Source organism: Sardina pilchardus, chromosome 20 (genome assembly GCF_963854185.1).
Source record: "Sardina pilchardus chromosome 20, fSarPil1.1, whole genome shotgun sequence".
Taxonomy (NCBI): Eukaryota; Metazoa; Chordata; class Actinopteri; order Clupeiformes; family Clupeidae; genus Sardina; species Sardina pilchardus.
Window position 1 is genome coordinate 24,972,672 of NC_085013.1, and position 15,557 is coordinate 24,988,228.

A 15,557-nucleotide genomic window follows, 5' to 3' on the forward strand; every position below is an offset into this window, starting at 1 on the left:
TTAATTATGATACACACTTAAATTAATATTTCAAAACTATTCTATAGGGCATTTTAAAATTTAAAATGGTGGATTTGCGTTTGGAGTGGTCATCCTGCTGACAGATGAGACCCTGTTGTAATAGGACACATGTCACGTTAGGTGCCATGGCGACAGGGCTCTCTGTTATGCAACCCTAGAGTTTATTTTGACTAGCCCATTAGGCGAGTGACAAGGTCCAAGGAACAGCGTGATCTTCTTGAGCCGAGCCGAGCACAAAAGAGTGACCCTGTAAAAAGCGATAGCTGCAGCACACCTGTTCACCTGTAACCGCCAAACATTCTTGGAAGTGTGTCACGTTTTATTTTTTTTTAAGACAACTTCAGGCTGGAAAAACTAGAGGGGAGAAAGTCAAGACAAAAAAAACTTGACTTGCAGAAGCCTGTTTCTGTCTATGTCTCAGTGGAGGCTCTCTATCACTGTGTGTAGGTGATAGTTTTCCAGTAGTAATATGACACCATAGGGTGAGGGTCACTGAGGCTGTTTGTATGGAATATCTTGCAGGGAGTGGCAAGAAGGCTTTATGCTGTGCTCACCACATTGGACAGACTGGACAGTCATGGTCGCCTCTCAGACAGCTGACTTCATTGCATACGTTTTTTTTTTCTTCTTAAACTGAAAATGTATTTTTGCAATTGTATGACTGCCCTTTTTCTTGTACAATGTGTTGCTGGTTATGAAACTATTCCTATGAAATCCAAATGTTATTTATTTATTTTTTTGTGTCCTTTTAGAACAAAGGCACAGCGTACATAGCAGATTCATTGAAACAGACATTCTGTCAAAGAGCTTATACAGTGCAGTATATACATTAACAAGGGGTGGGGGGGGTAACAAACTGGTCCCTTCTTAGGACCAGAAAACAATGTGTATTATCAGTCAAATCACTGCTGTTGATGCCTTGATACAGTCGCTGATGGCATCACAGTCAGAGCATTCTGTGGTCAAACACATTTCACAAAGTCTGGTCAGATTCTGTGTTTACGTTGGTGATCCCAAAGCCCTGGACATTATCCCAGAGCTGTGGTCGACTCACATGGGGTTGCAATCACAAGCAGACCTATAACATCTGCCTCAAGCAAAAAAAGCCCAATCAAGCCCCTTTAAAGCGTTTGATTTAAACTCGCGTAAAACAATATAAAAATGTCACCCCAAGATCCACTCTCTCGCATCTAGACTCTGGCCTCTCTCATCTGTGGTCCATGAGATCAGAGAAATGAATTTAACCCGACATGACGGAACATGACAGATGAAATAGAGGTCCTGACCATTCTTCAGCTCTGTACAGTGAGGGGTTTATTCAGCCCCCTCAAGTGTTTTTACAGCTTCTCCGAACTTGCTGAAGCCTCAAACTGTCGCCGCAACAAATATCTACACAGACACTCGCATGTACCTGTTTATGGTGGACTTGGACTGTGACTTCAAAGCTCTTGACCGAGAAATGTGTCCATGTTGATGTCACCAGTGTAACATAAAGAGATGGAGTGTGTGTGTGTGTGTGTGTGTGTGTGTGTGTGTGTGTGTGTGTGTGTGTGTGTTTTTAGCACCAGTGTAAGGCGTGTGTGCGTGCATGTGTGTGTTTGTGTGTGTGTGTGTGTGTGTGTGTGTGTGTGTGTGTCCCCGAATACGCCAAATCCTGTCACAGCACCAGGGCTAAGGCGGCCGCCTCGATGGAGAAGAGGTGCTCGTCCTCCACCTCCGGGCAGCAAAGCCTCATGAACTCGGCGAGGCGCAGGAGGTACTCGATGTTGTGGCCGGTCTGGCCCCGGCAGCAGGCGATCTGGGCGGCGATCTCGCCGGGGCTGGCCGGCCCGAGGTAGATGGGGTTGTCGGAGGTGGCGATGTAGACCAGGGACAGCAGGGGAGCTTCGCCCTCCTCCTGCGGTCGGAACTCCACCATCTTGGTGACGTAGCCGCCCAGCACCACCTCCCTGAGGTTCAGGTACTTGAGAGATTCCTGAACTTGTTTGCCGGTGACTTCGTAGGCAACACCCCACGTGCAGGCCTGCAGGGGGGGAAGAGAGAGGGTGGAATATTCAGCATCTGGTGATTCTTGTTTTCATAGGGTGCAAAAAAGAAAAAAACTGAGTAGTGTTTGTCCACCATATGACCCAGATACAGCAGCAGCCTCAGAGTGAGAGTCTGTTTACATTAGGGCACGTTTACTGTAAACACTGTGTCCCTATACATTCTACAGTACACAAACACTTCTACGAGGCACCGTCCGTCATCATCACCATGGAGAATTGAAGGTTAATCTCTGTGCGGAACACAACACCCTTGGTGACCTTGACTACTGACATGCAAGACTGACAATAATAATAGCCACACAATTAAGGGATTTTAGTTAGTCGATATAACAGCCAGGAGAGAACTTTTACTTACGTCATGATCCTCCACCAATGTCACTACTCTTCCAGGCTGAAAAGAGAACAGAAAAGGACCCAATGAAACTTTTATTTTTTGCATCTCAAAGTCAGTTAATATCACACTTATCCATCTTTGTGACATGCTTTTGGTATTCTCTAGGCAAAATACACTGAAACATGCACAGGAATAGTATTGGCTTGCACTTGCAGAAACCAATCTTTCTGTAAACTTACCATTTTATCATTGCCTCTATGAAAGTTGTCCCCGTGCCAAAAGCGTCTCTTGTAGCCACGAATATAACCAACTTTGCGTCTTTTGTACTTGAAGTCCGGTTTCCACACCAAGGAGCCGTAGCCAAAAATCCAAAGATCTGGCAGCTCCTGCATCATATCCTCGGGCCTCATTGTGTTCTGTTGATTGACCAAAGTATCAAAGTTTCTCAGGTAACTTGTTGTATGGTCCTTGGTAGTCTAGTCTTCGGTCTGGAAATATCAGTCAGCTTGCACTGCGTCCACCAATGAAAGAGAGAGCTTTTAAATTATTCCTTGACCCCCTTGAGATGTCTGCATATCTGCCCACTGGTTGGGCTACTGTTTTTGCAGTTAACGGAAATTCCAGTCGTCTCTCTGATTCCGTTCTCTATCCATGCTGAATTTCGAGACTCCTTGTTATATGCGTATCATTGGTCTGTACTTCAAGCAAAACGCGCTATGAGAATAATTAATAAATTAGATGACTGAATTGCAACTGAATTCAGCTTAGTAACTATTTCAACTATTTGTCTCAACAAGTTCTCTCACACACTCTGCAGAACCTCACGTTGGTCTGCAGACACGTGTATTTGTTGTCATACTAGAACGTTACTGGCCAATGATATCATAGAGGAGGGTATCGTAAACATTACCTATCCAATCACAGCGTTTTTCTAAAGATAGGCGTTAGAACAGAATCATCCAACTCCCCCAGCGCGTGTTTTGCTCTTGTACCTGGCATGGACGTCTGGACAATAATTGCGCACATGGTCGTTGGTGGATGTTACGCCAGAGCCTCTGTAAAAGATCACACTATTCAAATCAGAGACAGCTCACTGCGGTTGTAAGTAACAAGATGTCCACACTTTGTCACAACCGAAGGGACCGCCCATTTAGTTGTGTGACTGTTTGTTCCGACAGAGTTTCTTGAGGACAGTGACGTGTGTACCACTCACCCTTCAACTGTAGGCTACTGTCACTGAGATGTTTTTGGAAGTTTACTGCAAAGAGAAGATATGCATTTTGTATATAGCATGATACTCAGTCATTTAATTTATGCATGACACCTCAAGCGGCAGATCAGGATAAGCTATTAATAGTTTGGTTGTAGCCTATCCCCTGGTACAGCCAGTTAAGGCTCTTAACAGGTCTAAGACACGACAGTCCCATACATTCTGCCCAGTAATAACGCTGCGTGTTAACCCTGAGCATATCATGCGTCTAATAACCACATGAGCGTATCTGCGTCAATAAGCTCTATTATCTTTTAAATTCAAGACTTAAAACGTGTGCAACGTCAAAGACAGTGATTTCCTTTTTGCGGCATCCAAAAACACTTAACGCGTGTTCATAATTGAACAGACTACCTCGAATATTTTGTGAGCCTTGAGGATTTTTTTCTAAAAAGAGATTTTGCTTAGGCCCCACGCATGTGGATTGTATACTGCCCCCGTGTGCTAATTAGCGTAATTACAAACATCTCCTGCAAGGGCGAGGCCTGGGCAGTGTGCCATTGTAGGCCTACTGTAACAAGGGAGAGAGAGGTCATTCTTGGAAGTAGCCTACAGAGAGATTCTTTTTAAAAATCAACCTGTTCCGTCTTTCTGCCACTATCCCTAACCACGATGTTATGGACAGGGAAACAGGATATTTTCACAGATTTGTAAAATGATAGTAGCCTAGTTATTATTATATATAATGATACTAATTATTTCACATTTCTTCCATTCACAAAACCTTTTCAATGCAGGCTGACAATCTATCTGTAAGAGAAAAAAAAATCATTCTGAGTAGAAATATTTGAATGTCGCAAACTCCCTGGTTAAGCTAATCAGATTTCCCTTAGGCCTACAATTGTGTTATAGAGCATATCCTGAGACTCAGATGTTTTCCCTCTCTGTGCAGCCCAAACAATCGCTGGACTAATCACGCTGAATCGGCATCTGTGCAATGCAGATAAAGGCCGTTATGGGGAGTCTGACATTACTGACACATTCTTGTTGTAGTATTATTCGTTTGTGATTATTTGTGAGAATTTCCTCTCGCAGCTGCCTGCCTCTCTCTCTCTCACACACACACACACACACACGGCACAGGAGATGCGTGAGAAACTGTTGGCTGTCCTTGTGGAAGCAGGAAATGATGTCACAGAGTCGCAAACAGGATGCTGTTGTTACAAAACAATGAAGAAAAACAAGCGTGGAGGCCTGTGTTGAACGAGAGGAACAAATGGGGTTAACTGATGATGGGAAGCAAACAGATTTTCTTTGCAGCTCTGATGTTGCCCGTTTGGTGATATTTATATTCTCTCTCTCGCCCCCTGTTTTCCTTTTCTCATTCCCTGTTTTTCATTTCAGTTTTTTTGGTAAATGGAGAATTCCACTGCCTGTCCTGCTGCCATCTAGTCAAGAAACACCACTCTGGTAAAATGACTCGCGTTTGAACTGGAGGTCATGTGGATTGATTGTTGCACATTTTTAATGAATATATCACCTCAGATTCCTCACATGGATGTAACAGTGCTGTCTAAAGACTGATTGTGGGCAACCGAACTTCACACTACGTAGACACATGTTGCCTCAGTTGCCAGTTATTACACGTCATTATTACAGCTGGTCAAATAAGACGGAGGTGATTTCTCCACCCACACTAGATGACACACTCATCGCAGTTCTTTCTTATCTAGACAAATGCTTATATATATCTAGGTGTTGCACTTCGCACTCCACATTTAATGAAACCAACAAACGACAGTGTACCAGATTTGTTTTCATTGTTTTGAATAAACAATAACAACAACAAAAAAATAAATTTAACTTTTCTTGATGGTCAACAGTCACACAATACAGAATGTACAGGTTTCATAAATATACAGTATATACAAAATAAATTTAGAAAACATAAAAAGATCAGTGCTTCTTAGGATTTAAATAACTAGTGAAATACTAATCTTTAAAATAACTTCAATTGTTCTGCAATTTCAACTATTTTTTTTTAGGCTTCTTCGGTGTGATAGTCACTTGTTGGTCTTTGTTCCCCGTGGGCATGAGTTGCATACAGTGTGATAAAAAATTATGTTCTTTTGAGCACCTCACAGCTGCAGACGACTGCGTCTGTATTCATTAACAGAGCAGTGGCCACAGTGAGTAAGGGTCTCAAACGAACAGGGCACTAATTTAGGTCTCCAACCCATCTTTTAAGGCTCTGTGATTATTATGCATATAAACTTTGTTTTACAAAAAAATCTGACATCAACAAAAAGGTACTCAGTACTAGTGTTACAAAGCTGATTTTTGATAAGAAAGTCAAAGACTGCCCACACAAAGTGGGCCCCGTCTCCAATATTATTCTATATGCGTATGAATGTTGGTCTTGTAAAAATGTTCCCCTTTTCTCTTGCATAGCACCCAGTTATGGTTGGGAAATGGAAGAAGACGGTGGGTCCTGTAGGTCAGGCAGTTATGATTTTGATTATTGGATTGCCATATTACTAAATAAAAAAAAAAAAATAAAAAAAGAACTTTGAATGGAAATAATTAAATATTATTGGTCCATGATTACAAACGTATAGATTAGTCTTTTTTTCCGTCTCCTGGAGGGTGTGTGGGTAGGTGGGTGGGTGCTTGTGAAGTCTCCATTGGTGCCCCCCCCACACCCACACCCTTGAGTGAAGGCAGAAATGCCAGAAGAGCCATCATCAGTCTCTCAGCTACAGTATGGGCACTCCGGTCGGTCTCTGCTCTGAATTGAGTCAGTCCTGACGTGTTTACATTCAGACGTAGTCCTATTGCAGTAGCCTGAGCACAGGCCCTCTCCAGTTATCAAGTTTCCAAGAGCAGCAAGTCACACTTAAATTAAAAAAGAAAAAACCCATCTATATGTAAACAGTCCAGAAGATAGTCCTTCTTGATAATCTTGATATTTTTTATACCTGTGAAGAGAGCAGAGAACACATGACATTAGTCAAAACGAAGAGTGAGGTTGTTTAGTATTGACAATGACAACAGCTCGAGCCCCCCCAAACACACCCCAAGGCTGAAGGTGACGCTTACCTCCGTAGCGATGACGCACTCGTTTCTCTCCTCAGTAATGACGAACACAGACTGGTACATGGAATCTCTTGAAGAACATATTGTTGATATTCTACATTCCGGCTTTTCTCTGCAAAACCAACACAATTTCAACAGTCATTAGAATAGTGTGCCAAACCCCACAGCCCACAGCAGAGCTGAAGGGAAACCAGAGCATGTCTCAACAAATACTGTCAGCGCTCACAGCTTTGTCCTCTTTTCCCCCTCAAACAAAAACCAAACACTCAGGAGATATCTGGCCACAAAGCCACTGCTTGTGTGAAACCCAATCGGTGCTTGGAGCGAGTGATTTTTTGAAGGGAACGTCGGTTTTATGCAAGTCATGCAAATGTTTGTTCTAAAGCGCTGTGGCGAGCTAGCGTGAGAAGAGGCCTGGGGGGCGGCGTTGGCTCTAAAGCTTGATCTGGTTTCATCAGTAACCAGATCAAAAATATTCAAGCTGCCTCGCTCCCTCAGGAATTCACTCATTAAGTCAGCCAACCAATTAGCGTGCTTAACACCTGTCCCTATTCAAATCATCTGGCTTCTTATGACGCCTTCATCTGACTGGAACCGTTCCAGAAAAAGAAAATGAATGCTGAAGTCACAGCGCAACATTGACAGACTGTGTGAAGAAAGCTGCAGATGATGTATTCTTACCTATATATTCTACCCAGTGGCTTTTTCTCTTCTAAACATTTCTCATTGTGATGCAGTTTGTCCTCTCTCGACAGCTCTTCCTTGTAGTCCATCTGGGACTTGTAGTCCTTGTGGTAGTTGATGTGTTTGTAGTTCAGCTTTTCGCTGGGACAGTCCACCTCCAGGCCCAGCTTCTGGTTGTTGTTTTTCAGCTGCATGGCGGAGATGAGGTTGTCCTTCTGGAAGTCGGACAGGTTGTTCTTGGTGGACGTCTCCAGGTGCTCGCGCGCCCTCTGCTTGTGGACGAAGCGCAGCACCACGAACACCATGCAGAGCAGCACCGTCATGGCGACCAGGCCCACTCCGAGGAGCACGGCGGCCCAGGGCGCGCGGTCGTCCGGCGTGGGCGTGGTGCTGACCACGGGCGGCGCGTGCGTCTCGCACTGCGGCCCGCTGTAGGGGAGCGGGCACACGCAGCCCACGCCTCTCCGGCAGGTTCCGCCGTTCAGGCAGGAGCGCGTGGCGCAGACGTCGGCGCGGCGGTCGCAGTTGCGGCCCTGGAAGCCGGGCGGGCACATGCAGGTGTAGCCGTTGATGCTGTCCTTGCAGGTGCTGCCGTTGGCGCAGGGGTTGTTGGCGCAGTCGTTGATGTTGATCTCGCAGTGGAGGCCGGTGAAGCCTGACCGACAGATGCACTTTCGCACGCTCCCCTCCACGGCACAGTGTCCACCTGACAGGACAGAGAACCAGGACATGATCATTAACCACGCGGTTGTTTAAATAACGCTCACACTGAAAGTGGAAGTAGCCACATTAAGTGTTTGCGTGGGTATGCATGTGTCTGTTTCACATAGTTTCCCACCGACTGACACCAGAAAGCTTCAGTTACACACAAGATCAGCTACAATATTCTTGGAGCTTTCAGTGTGTTGTCCGGATTGGTTATTTTAGTGTGTGTGTGTGTGTGTGTGTGTGTGTGTGTGTGTGTTACACCACCACCTACCGTTGGCGCAGCGCAGAGATGTGCACTTGTCCACACGCTTCTCACAGTTGAGCCCTGTGTAGCTGGGGGGACACTCGCACATGTAGCTCCGGCCGCCGTCCTTATCGTGGCAGCGGCCGTTGTGGAAGCAGGGCTCTTCTGCACAGGTCAGCACCCGGGTCTCGCAGTGGCCACCCTCGTACCCTTGTGGACACTCACAGCTGTACCCACTCTCAAGGTCCTGAGAGGGCAAGAGAGTGAACAAGACAGCGAGACAGAGAGAGAGAGAGAGAAAGAAAGGGAGGGAGGGAGAGAAAAAAAAGGTTCTCAGTGTTTTATTTTAATGCCTCTGGACCGAGTCCAAGAAATTCTCCCTACTGTTGTGTTTATCTCTGCGCTGCTTATCCTGCTTACGGCGCACACATCCTCTCGCTACGATCCGTACACATTCATTTACAAGCTCTATCAATGTGGGTCGACAGGCGGACCAAAAGGTCTGCCCTGTTTGCTCCGCGCTGGCAGCCCTGGCGAGAGCGGGGCCTGTGAGAAAGGAAGCGAGGTTGGCCGAGGGGAGCGCCTCGCCTCGCCTTCGAAATCGCCCGCCGCGACGCTGAGGGGCAGAGGCGGTGGGAAACGGGGAGACTCACCGTGCACAGGCCTCCGTTCAGACAGGGGCGGCTGTCGCACTCCTTCACCTCCCGGTCGCAGTTGTCGCCGGTGAAGCCCGGGTGGCAGGTGCACGTGAAGCTGCCGTGGCCCGTGTTCATGCACGTCCCGTTCCGGCAGGGTTTGTGGTGGGTGCAGTAGTTCAGATCTGGAGACGGGGGGGAAAAGGTCACAAAAACAACACGTGTTTATGCCTCTTCACAGTCGGTGGACTCTCAGTACCTGTGGAGCTGCAATGCGGGAGTTTAGGTGCCACCTTGACCCAAGTGCTGGCCTGGATTGGACTGCACAATTGGTCAGGCTCACCCACCAATAGACAATCCTGGCACTACCTTTAATTATGCATATCTATCAAACTAAGAGCTATGGAGCACAGCAAGTAGAGATTACTCACTCGCTCGCTCTTTGACGATAGAAACGAATGAGTTATCTTTAATTTGTGAAACCCTAATTCCACCAGTTTTCATCTTCCATTCTGTTTACATTGTAACTTACTGCACTGTGAGCTTTTATGTCTTTCGAAATGTTTACAGTTCTGCACTCAATACAGATACTCTATAAAATCTAAGTTTACTTTTACATGGCTATGGATGCGTCAGACACTGTCTACCATCACATTAAAATCAATGCAACACAGCCGGAAATAGAAGACTGGATGCGTGAATACTGAAGTGTCACGGCGACGCCCATTGTTGGATGAGAACAAGCAATGGTCTTAGAGAAGGCTCTTCTAGAAGTATCACTTCAAATTATTCAATAAATGTAACTACACAATTATAAATTGATAGTAGCTCAATTACTGTATGTAAGGAGCTCAGTTACCCAAAGATGGTAATAACTGTATTTTAGAACATAGGCCTACTGGGACATTTACAACTAAATACATATACGCAGAGGCCCATGTGTTTTTAACTAGTTGCCATGTTTAATGAAAGGCTTTTATATATATTTTACTAAACAAAGTGCATTTGTTACTTTTCTTTTTTGATAAAACAACGTTGTTGCCTGTTGCTGGATTTTTTTGGTACATACTACCTACATTGTGGGTAGCATACAGCAGCCTACAGTAGGGGCATGAACTCAAGTCAGAACTCAGCATCAGCATGATGTGTAATACAGACCTGCTCTCTCTTTATGTGAGCCCCTGTCAATCATGAAGCTGCTATGCTTGCTGTGTTCTATTCTCTTCTCTTGCTGATTACTGCTCCTCTACCTTTTAACGTTTGCTTAGCTCTCCTCCTTCAAGTTCAACCTGATGTTGATATAAAGTACTTGCAATGTCTGTACAGGTGGAACACACTAGCCTCTACCCACCACAACTTCTACATGCGCTTCGCTTATCCATTTTGCTGCACTCACACAATTTTGGCTGGGCCAATGTTAATGGATTGGGCGGGGGCTTGATAAGAGTTGTGATTGGGCAAACCCAGTGTCAGCATCGAAAATGAATCGATTGACCCCATCCTGACCTCTAATAAATGACTGACACATCTGATATGAGATGACAACAGCGGCCAAAGCTGCTTGTTTACTTTTTATTTATCTAATTATCTCTATCCCAACACTAAATCTTCCTCATAAGAAGATGAGTAACAGTAACTGCCACTAATGGGCTCAAGTAGATGCTGATATTGCTACCATTAGTGCTACCTAAATGTGCCGTAATAAACCATTATGTCTTGTTTTTATCATGCTATCCAGAGAGTTATCGCTCGCTGCACTTTTATGGTGCCTCCATTATTGCTGTTTGTGTGCTTATCATTGTCATTTGGTTTAACTCGGCTAGACAGCACCGTTTTTAAATGGATGGCTATAATGCTGGGCCCGTCCATTCTTGACTTTTGCCCACAGACAATGGGCAGAGCGGGATTGGCCAGCAGTGTCATTCAGGCGTATTGTACTCACCTTGATCACAAAGAAGGCCGCCCCAGCCCTCGTCGCAGGTGCACTGCCATGGCTGTTGACAGGTGCCGCGCTTACAGGCTGGGTGTCTCTTACACTCGTCACAGAAGATGCCCTGCCAGCCTTCCCTGCAGCTATAAAAGCAAACAAAGACCTTTAGTTATTATGAAAACAAACACCGGTTACACCTGTACTTGGGTCGAGAGCGCTGTACTTACTCACACTCTCCGGGTTTCGAGCAGTTTCCATTTGATTTGCTGCATCCTTCGAGGCAAATCGCTGAAACAAACAAAAAGGAAAAAGAAAACATACGTTAACTTGTTTCACATGATAAAGACCCAATTAAAATGCACTTAAATATATACAAACATATGGGTTGCTTTGTTTTAAAAATATTTTTTTTAGCAAGAACGTGTGACTGCTTTTGGTCTTGCAGGATAATATGAGGTTCAAACCACGGAGATACTGTTGTTTCTGTAATGTGCCTCTTCAAGCACTGCCTTAATTTGCCTCTCCCTATTTTACGTTTCTAGGTTGTATGTGACATTGATTTCACATGGTTACAAGCCTCGTGTTTAACGGCTGGTTAGATCCGAGCAGATGCTTGCTCTTAAAGGCGGACAGCTGCCCCATTGTTGCTGGTGGGCTGTCCGAACCGTGTTTGCAGCTGCTGCGCTCCGCTTCAACAATAGAGACCGCAATTTAGTGGCGCGTGGCGGATGATAATGCCGCGATTAACCCGGCGCGTGCTGCTCTCCTAGGAGAGCGCGGGTCGGATTAAGCCCTCTCTGAACTGGCGCGAGCTGGAGAGGGAGGGAGAGAGAGAGAGAGAGAGAGCGAGAGTGCCCCTCGGAGGACCACTTCATGATTGCAAAAATGTTATCTGCCTCGATTTTAGTAACGACAACGCCGAGTAACACCTCGAGGATTTGTAATGCAACCAAGATAGCCTAAGCGGGAATTTCGATCAGGTGGATTTCATGTTTGAATGAAGCTCTGTGGAAGACTCATAAATCCGGCCTAGGTGCCCAAAAGATTCATCTGTTCCTAACCACACATGATCATAATCTATATAAGGAAGCAAACCCATGTTATTTGAGGCCAAACACACATTGCCTCTCCTGTTGCTTACGTTCTTCGCAGTATTTTCCATTCCAGCCAGGGAGACAGGATATTTTCCCGTCATGGTCGCAGGTGTAGTGGCCAAAACGGTCGTCCCTGGGAGTGCATTTTTGGGAACAACTGTCGCCGTAGTAATTTTCATTGCAGATGAACCGGTAAGAATACCTTAGCTCTGTCTGCTTGCTCGTCAGAAAATCCCGAGACCACTCAGCACCTACTTCCAACTTTTTCTGGGTGGCAAAAAAGCTAATCAATGACTCGGGGTTCGATACATCTGTAAAGGGAAAGAGAGAGAAAAAAATACAAAAACACATTTAACCATATGAAAGAAAAACTGAAAAGGATAACCTACATTCTAAATTGCTTTGGTAAATAAATCTGTTAAGTGTAAAATGTGAAATAATTCCCTTAAATAACCAATCAACATTCATTGGTTTATGTTTTAAGGAGATTCTAGAGCGCAGTGTACCGCTATTTAAATTTCCTCTTCCTTTGTGTGAGCAAAACATTTTCGACCCTATCACCCCCCCTCTCCAAAGGTCGGAACAGAAAAAGGTGTAAAGTACAGGAAAAGGCCGTCAGTAGATTTTGGCGAGGTTTAGATATTCTCACCAAAGACTTGCTCACTTTCCCACGCCAAAAATAAACCGGAGGAAGCGCGATTGTGTGGAGCGAGAGGATGAAATAAGTGCCTTGTTGCACGTAATTCCAACAATGGATGTGAGAGGGTGCGGAGGGGGGGCGCTTGGGTGGGGGTGGGGGCTAGTCCCCCCTACCCCGCATAAAAATACAACAACAAAATCAACCGTGATTAAACGAATAACAACGTGTTTTCGTTCAAAATGCAATAAACTGCCATATAAAAGTTTTTAAACACATTTTTCAATTTATGTACAATTTATGTACAATCAGTGTCTCCCCCTGGCGGAGGTAGAAGGCAAACATCCTATACTCACCTAATAATTCCTGTGTCGGTGCATACCAGGCTTCGATGATTACAGAAAAGGATCCCTACGAATAAAATGTGCATGCATTTGATTAGATACTTTAAAAATGTAAGTATTAGAAAAACGTTAGAAACCCATCATACATTCGCCTGTACACAGATTACAACACATAACAGAATGCCGCGTAAAAGTAAATAAACAAATATAGGACCTATTTATCATTTTACATTAACAAAAGTTTTGCAAAACAGTTATGTAAAGAAGCAGTAGTCTTAAAATGAATGTAGGCTAATACAACATGTAGGCTAATATAACAGAGGTAAGCTAACAGCTGAACAGCAGGGTGCAAGTGGGCAATTTTAGATAAGCAGGTGTTTCACCCTATCAGGCTACCTGGCAGCCGAGAGCACCAGCAATGCTGCATCACCAAAACGCTTAGTTTAAAGTTAATAACAAATTAGCTATCGATAACTACATTAATTCCAGTCTTACCGGCCATCTAAAGTCGATATCGAATCGAATTGGTTTATTGACCCCGCCGTTCTTCATGACGCTGAACGACTTGGTCCCTAAGACAGGCGTGATATGACTGCCGAAGATGCATTCACCAGGGGTCACCACCGTTTGGTAGTTCATCAGGCACACTCGGAAAAAGGTTCGACACTCGGGACCACATGCCTCACCATTGGACAGCAATCTGTAATCGTTCTTAAACTCATGAAGACCAAGCTCGAATACACCGGATCCGTAAGCCTGCGGGAACGCAACAAACACATCAGTCAAACTCTTTCGTGAACGCACCATCACTGCTGCAAGACATCGGGCAGATGAATAGGCTTACCTGAGTCGTTATCATTAAGCTAAGTACAAGAATTTTGTACCAAAGTGCCATCCTTTAGCACTCTTCAATAGCAGCAGCACGTTTCCCTTGCGATGCAACCTTTCCTCCTGGTGCGCTCCTATTCCAAAGGGTAACGGTAAATGTGGAAAAGTTAAATAAATATTAATCCTTCTTCAAGCCCACTGCAGAGAGCTCCGGTGGTATCTATCCAAAAGGTTCGCAGGTGTCGTAAAGGTGTCGTTGATTATCCAAGCATCAAGGTTAAACAAATAACAGTAACGTCAATATCCACAGTTTAGCCATCTTCAATGCGGTTGTCGCCTCCGGTCATCCCACTGAAATGGTTATATCTCTTGACGGAGTGCTGGCTCGGCTGCTGAAGTTCAGTTAAAATGACGCGCAAACGTGTGCTGTCAGTCAGTCAGTGATGCAGATGGAGGTGCTGCTACAGGGATTACTGTTTCTTCTGTGGGGTGGGTAGGGCTCCCTCCGTTTATATACTTGAGAGTTCTTATTACGTACCCTGTCACTGCCAATCATCGAACTCCGCCCCCTTTCCATCCCCTCTCTCGCGCCAAGTCTTCCTCGTATCTGATTCGACGTCCCGTCGGCCCGCACGCCACCCCGGGTACCAGTCCCAGCAACACAATATTCGGACATATGTTGATATTGTCTCTGTTGATCGGATCAGCATGCGTGCTACAGTATCGTTGACACTGCATTTGCCATTTCTACAATCAGAATCAAGACAGAGTAATGTAGGCTACTATATTATTTCGAATTGAACACATTTTTTAAAAAAATATTTCAACATGGGTTCATTTACGACATGATTTAATATATTGATTAAAATAAATGCTCGCTTGGTTTTTCACAAGCTTGAATAAATTGTGATTCTGCTGATGTCCAATTGGTTATGTGCGGGCCTTCAATCAAGCTTATATTTTCAAAAACAGTTCTTCTTTTGTGCTTTATGTTCGTGTGATTGTGGTACACATGGCCTGCTCTTCATATCAAGTCTTTGTCTCTGTTGTAGGCTCTCGCGTGTTTATTTTAACCCTACAATTTGTTGTGCACACACAGACGCGCAGATCCCTATCGCCCGCTCCTGAATGTCACTGCGCCGAGCACAGCCGGCACTGTTTGGACAGATCATGGGCACTTTCACACCGCACTTACTGAATGCGTCTGTAACATGAACAATAGATAACCAGACAAGCCGAGGATGATGTGCCATAAAACCCTATCTGTGAGAGCCATCATGTCGAGCACCTGCCCCCGAAGCCCGAGAGAAACGCAAACACGAGGCGCTGTATTGATGTACCATTAGGTTTTAATGGCTATTTCGATCCCAGTGACGACAAAATGCTGAAAGCTCCATTTTACAAGCTGAACGCAATTCCTGGAATATATATACGCTATCTAGGCTACTTAGATCACACTTTATGGGATAGTGCTATTGGGGAAAGCCGGAATGTAGTTTTGCGCTGCTGCCTGACAGGCTATTACAACTCTTGATGAATAATTAAAGCAGCTGGTAAATAAGTGATCGCATCTATAATCACCACCCAAATATCCTTCGTGTTTTCAGTCGCACTGCCAGAAGACATCTCATACACCTCTCTCATACACAAGAGTATTGATCCCCGGTGCATCCGCAAAGAATTGTGCAAAGCTGTCTTTTCTCCTGACACGTGTGCGTCCATTCATTCAAGTCTGACACGTCTA

General features: G+C 44.9%; 2 protein-coding genes across 2 annotated transcripts; both read right to left on the bottom strand.

Annotated features, from left to right (window-relative positions):
* Positions 1 to 575: 575 nt before the first annotated feature.
* Positions 576 to 3,215, bottom strand: LOC134067565 (glutathione-specific gamma-glutamylcyclotransferase 1-like). The gene is made up of 3 exons (XM_062522893.1): positions 2,643 to 3,215; positions 2,425 to 2,460; positions 576 to 2,044 (listed from the first exon to the last, which is right to left on the bottom strand). The coding sequence occupies exons 1-3, from the start codon at positions 2,811 to 2,813 to the stop codon at positions 1,679 to 1,681; spliced, it is 573 nt and encodes a 190-aa protein (XP_062378877.1). The 5' UTR covers positions 2,814 to 3,215; the 3' UTR covers positions 576 to 1,678.
* A 2,201-nt stretch (positions 3,216 to 5,416) lies between these two features.
* On the bottom strand, positions 5,417 to 14,283 carry dll4 (delta-like 4 (Drosophila)). The gene is made up of 11 exons (XM_062522949.1): positions 13,830 to 14,283; positions 13,481 to 13,741; positions 12,998 to 13,052; positions 12,052 to 12,315; positions 11,138 to 11,198; positions 10,923 to 11,053; positions 8,999 to 9,165; positions 8,373 to 8,592; positions 7,391 to 8,099; positions 6,713 to 6,821; positions 5,417 to 6,591 (listed from the first exon to the last, which is right to left on the bottom strand). The coding sequence occupies exons 1-11, from the start codon at positions 13,878 to 13,880 to the stop codon at positions 6,586 to 6,588; spliced, it is 2,034 nt and encodes a 677-aa protein (XP_062378933.1). The 5' UTR covers positions 13,881 to 14,283; the 3' UTR covers positions 5,417 to 6,585.
* Between the last annotated feature and the right edge of the window lie 1,274 nt (positions 14,284 to 15,557).

Excerpts from the sequence above, each read along its gene's own strand:
- LOC134067565 (XM_062522893.1), bottom strand. The coding sequence starts at position 2,813 with ATGAGGCCCGAGGATATGATGCAGGAGCTGCCAGATCTTTGGATTTTT. Across the intron at positions 2,461-2,642 it reads ATAGAGGCAATGATAAAATG|CCTGGAAGAGTAGTGACATT; the intron begins GTAAGTTTACAG and ends TTCTCTTTTCAG. Across the intron at positions 2,045-2,424 it reads CATTGGTGGAGGATCATGAC|GCCTGCACGTGGGGTGTTGC; the intron begins GTAAGTAAAAGT and ends CCCCCCCTGCAG.
- dll4 (XM_062522949.1), bottom strand. The coding sequence starts at position 13,880 with ATGGCACTTTGGTACAAAATTCTTGTACTTAGCTTAATGATAACGACT. Across the intron at positions 9,166-10,922 it reads CGGCCTTCTTTGTGATCAAG|ATCTGAACTACTGCACCCAC; the intron begins GTGAGTACAATA and ends CCCCGTCTCCAG. Across the intron at positions 8,593-8,998 it reads TGAACGGAGGCCTGTGCACG|GACCTTGAGAGTGGGTACAG; the intron begins GTGAGTCTCCCC and ends TTGCCCTCTCAG.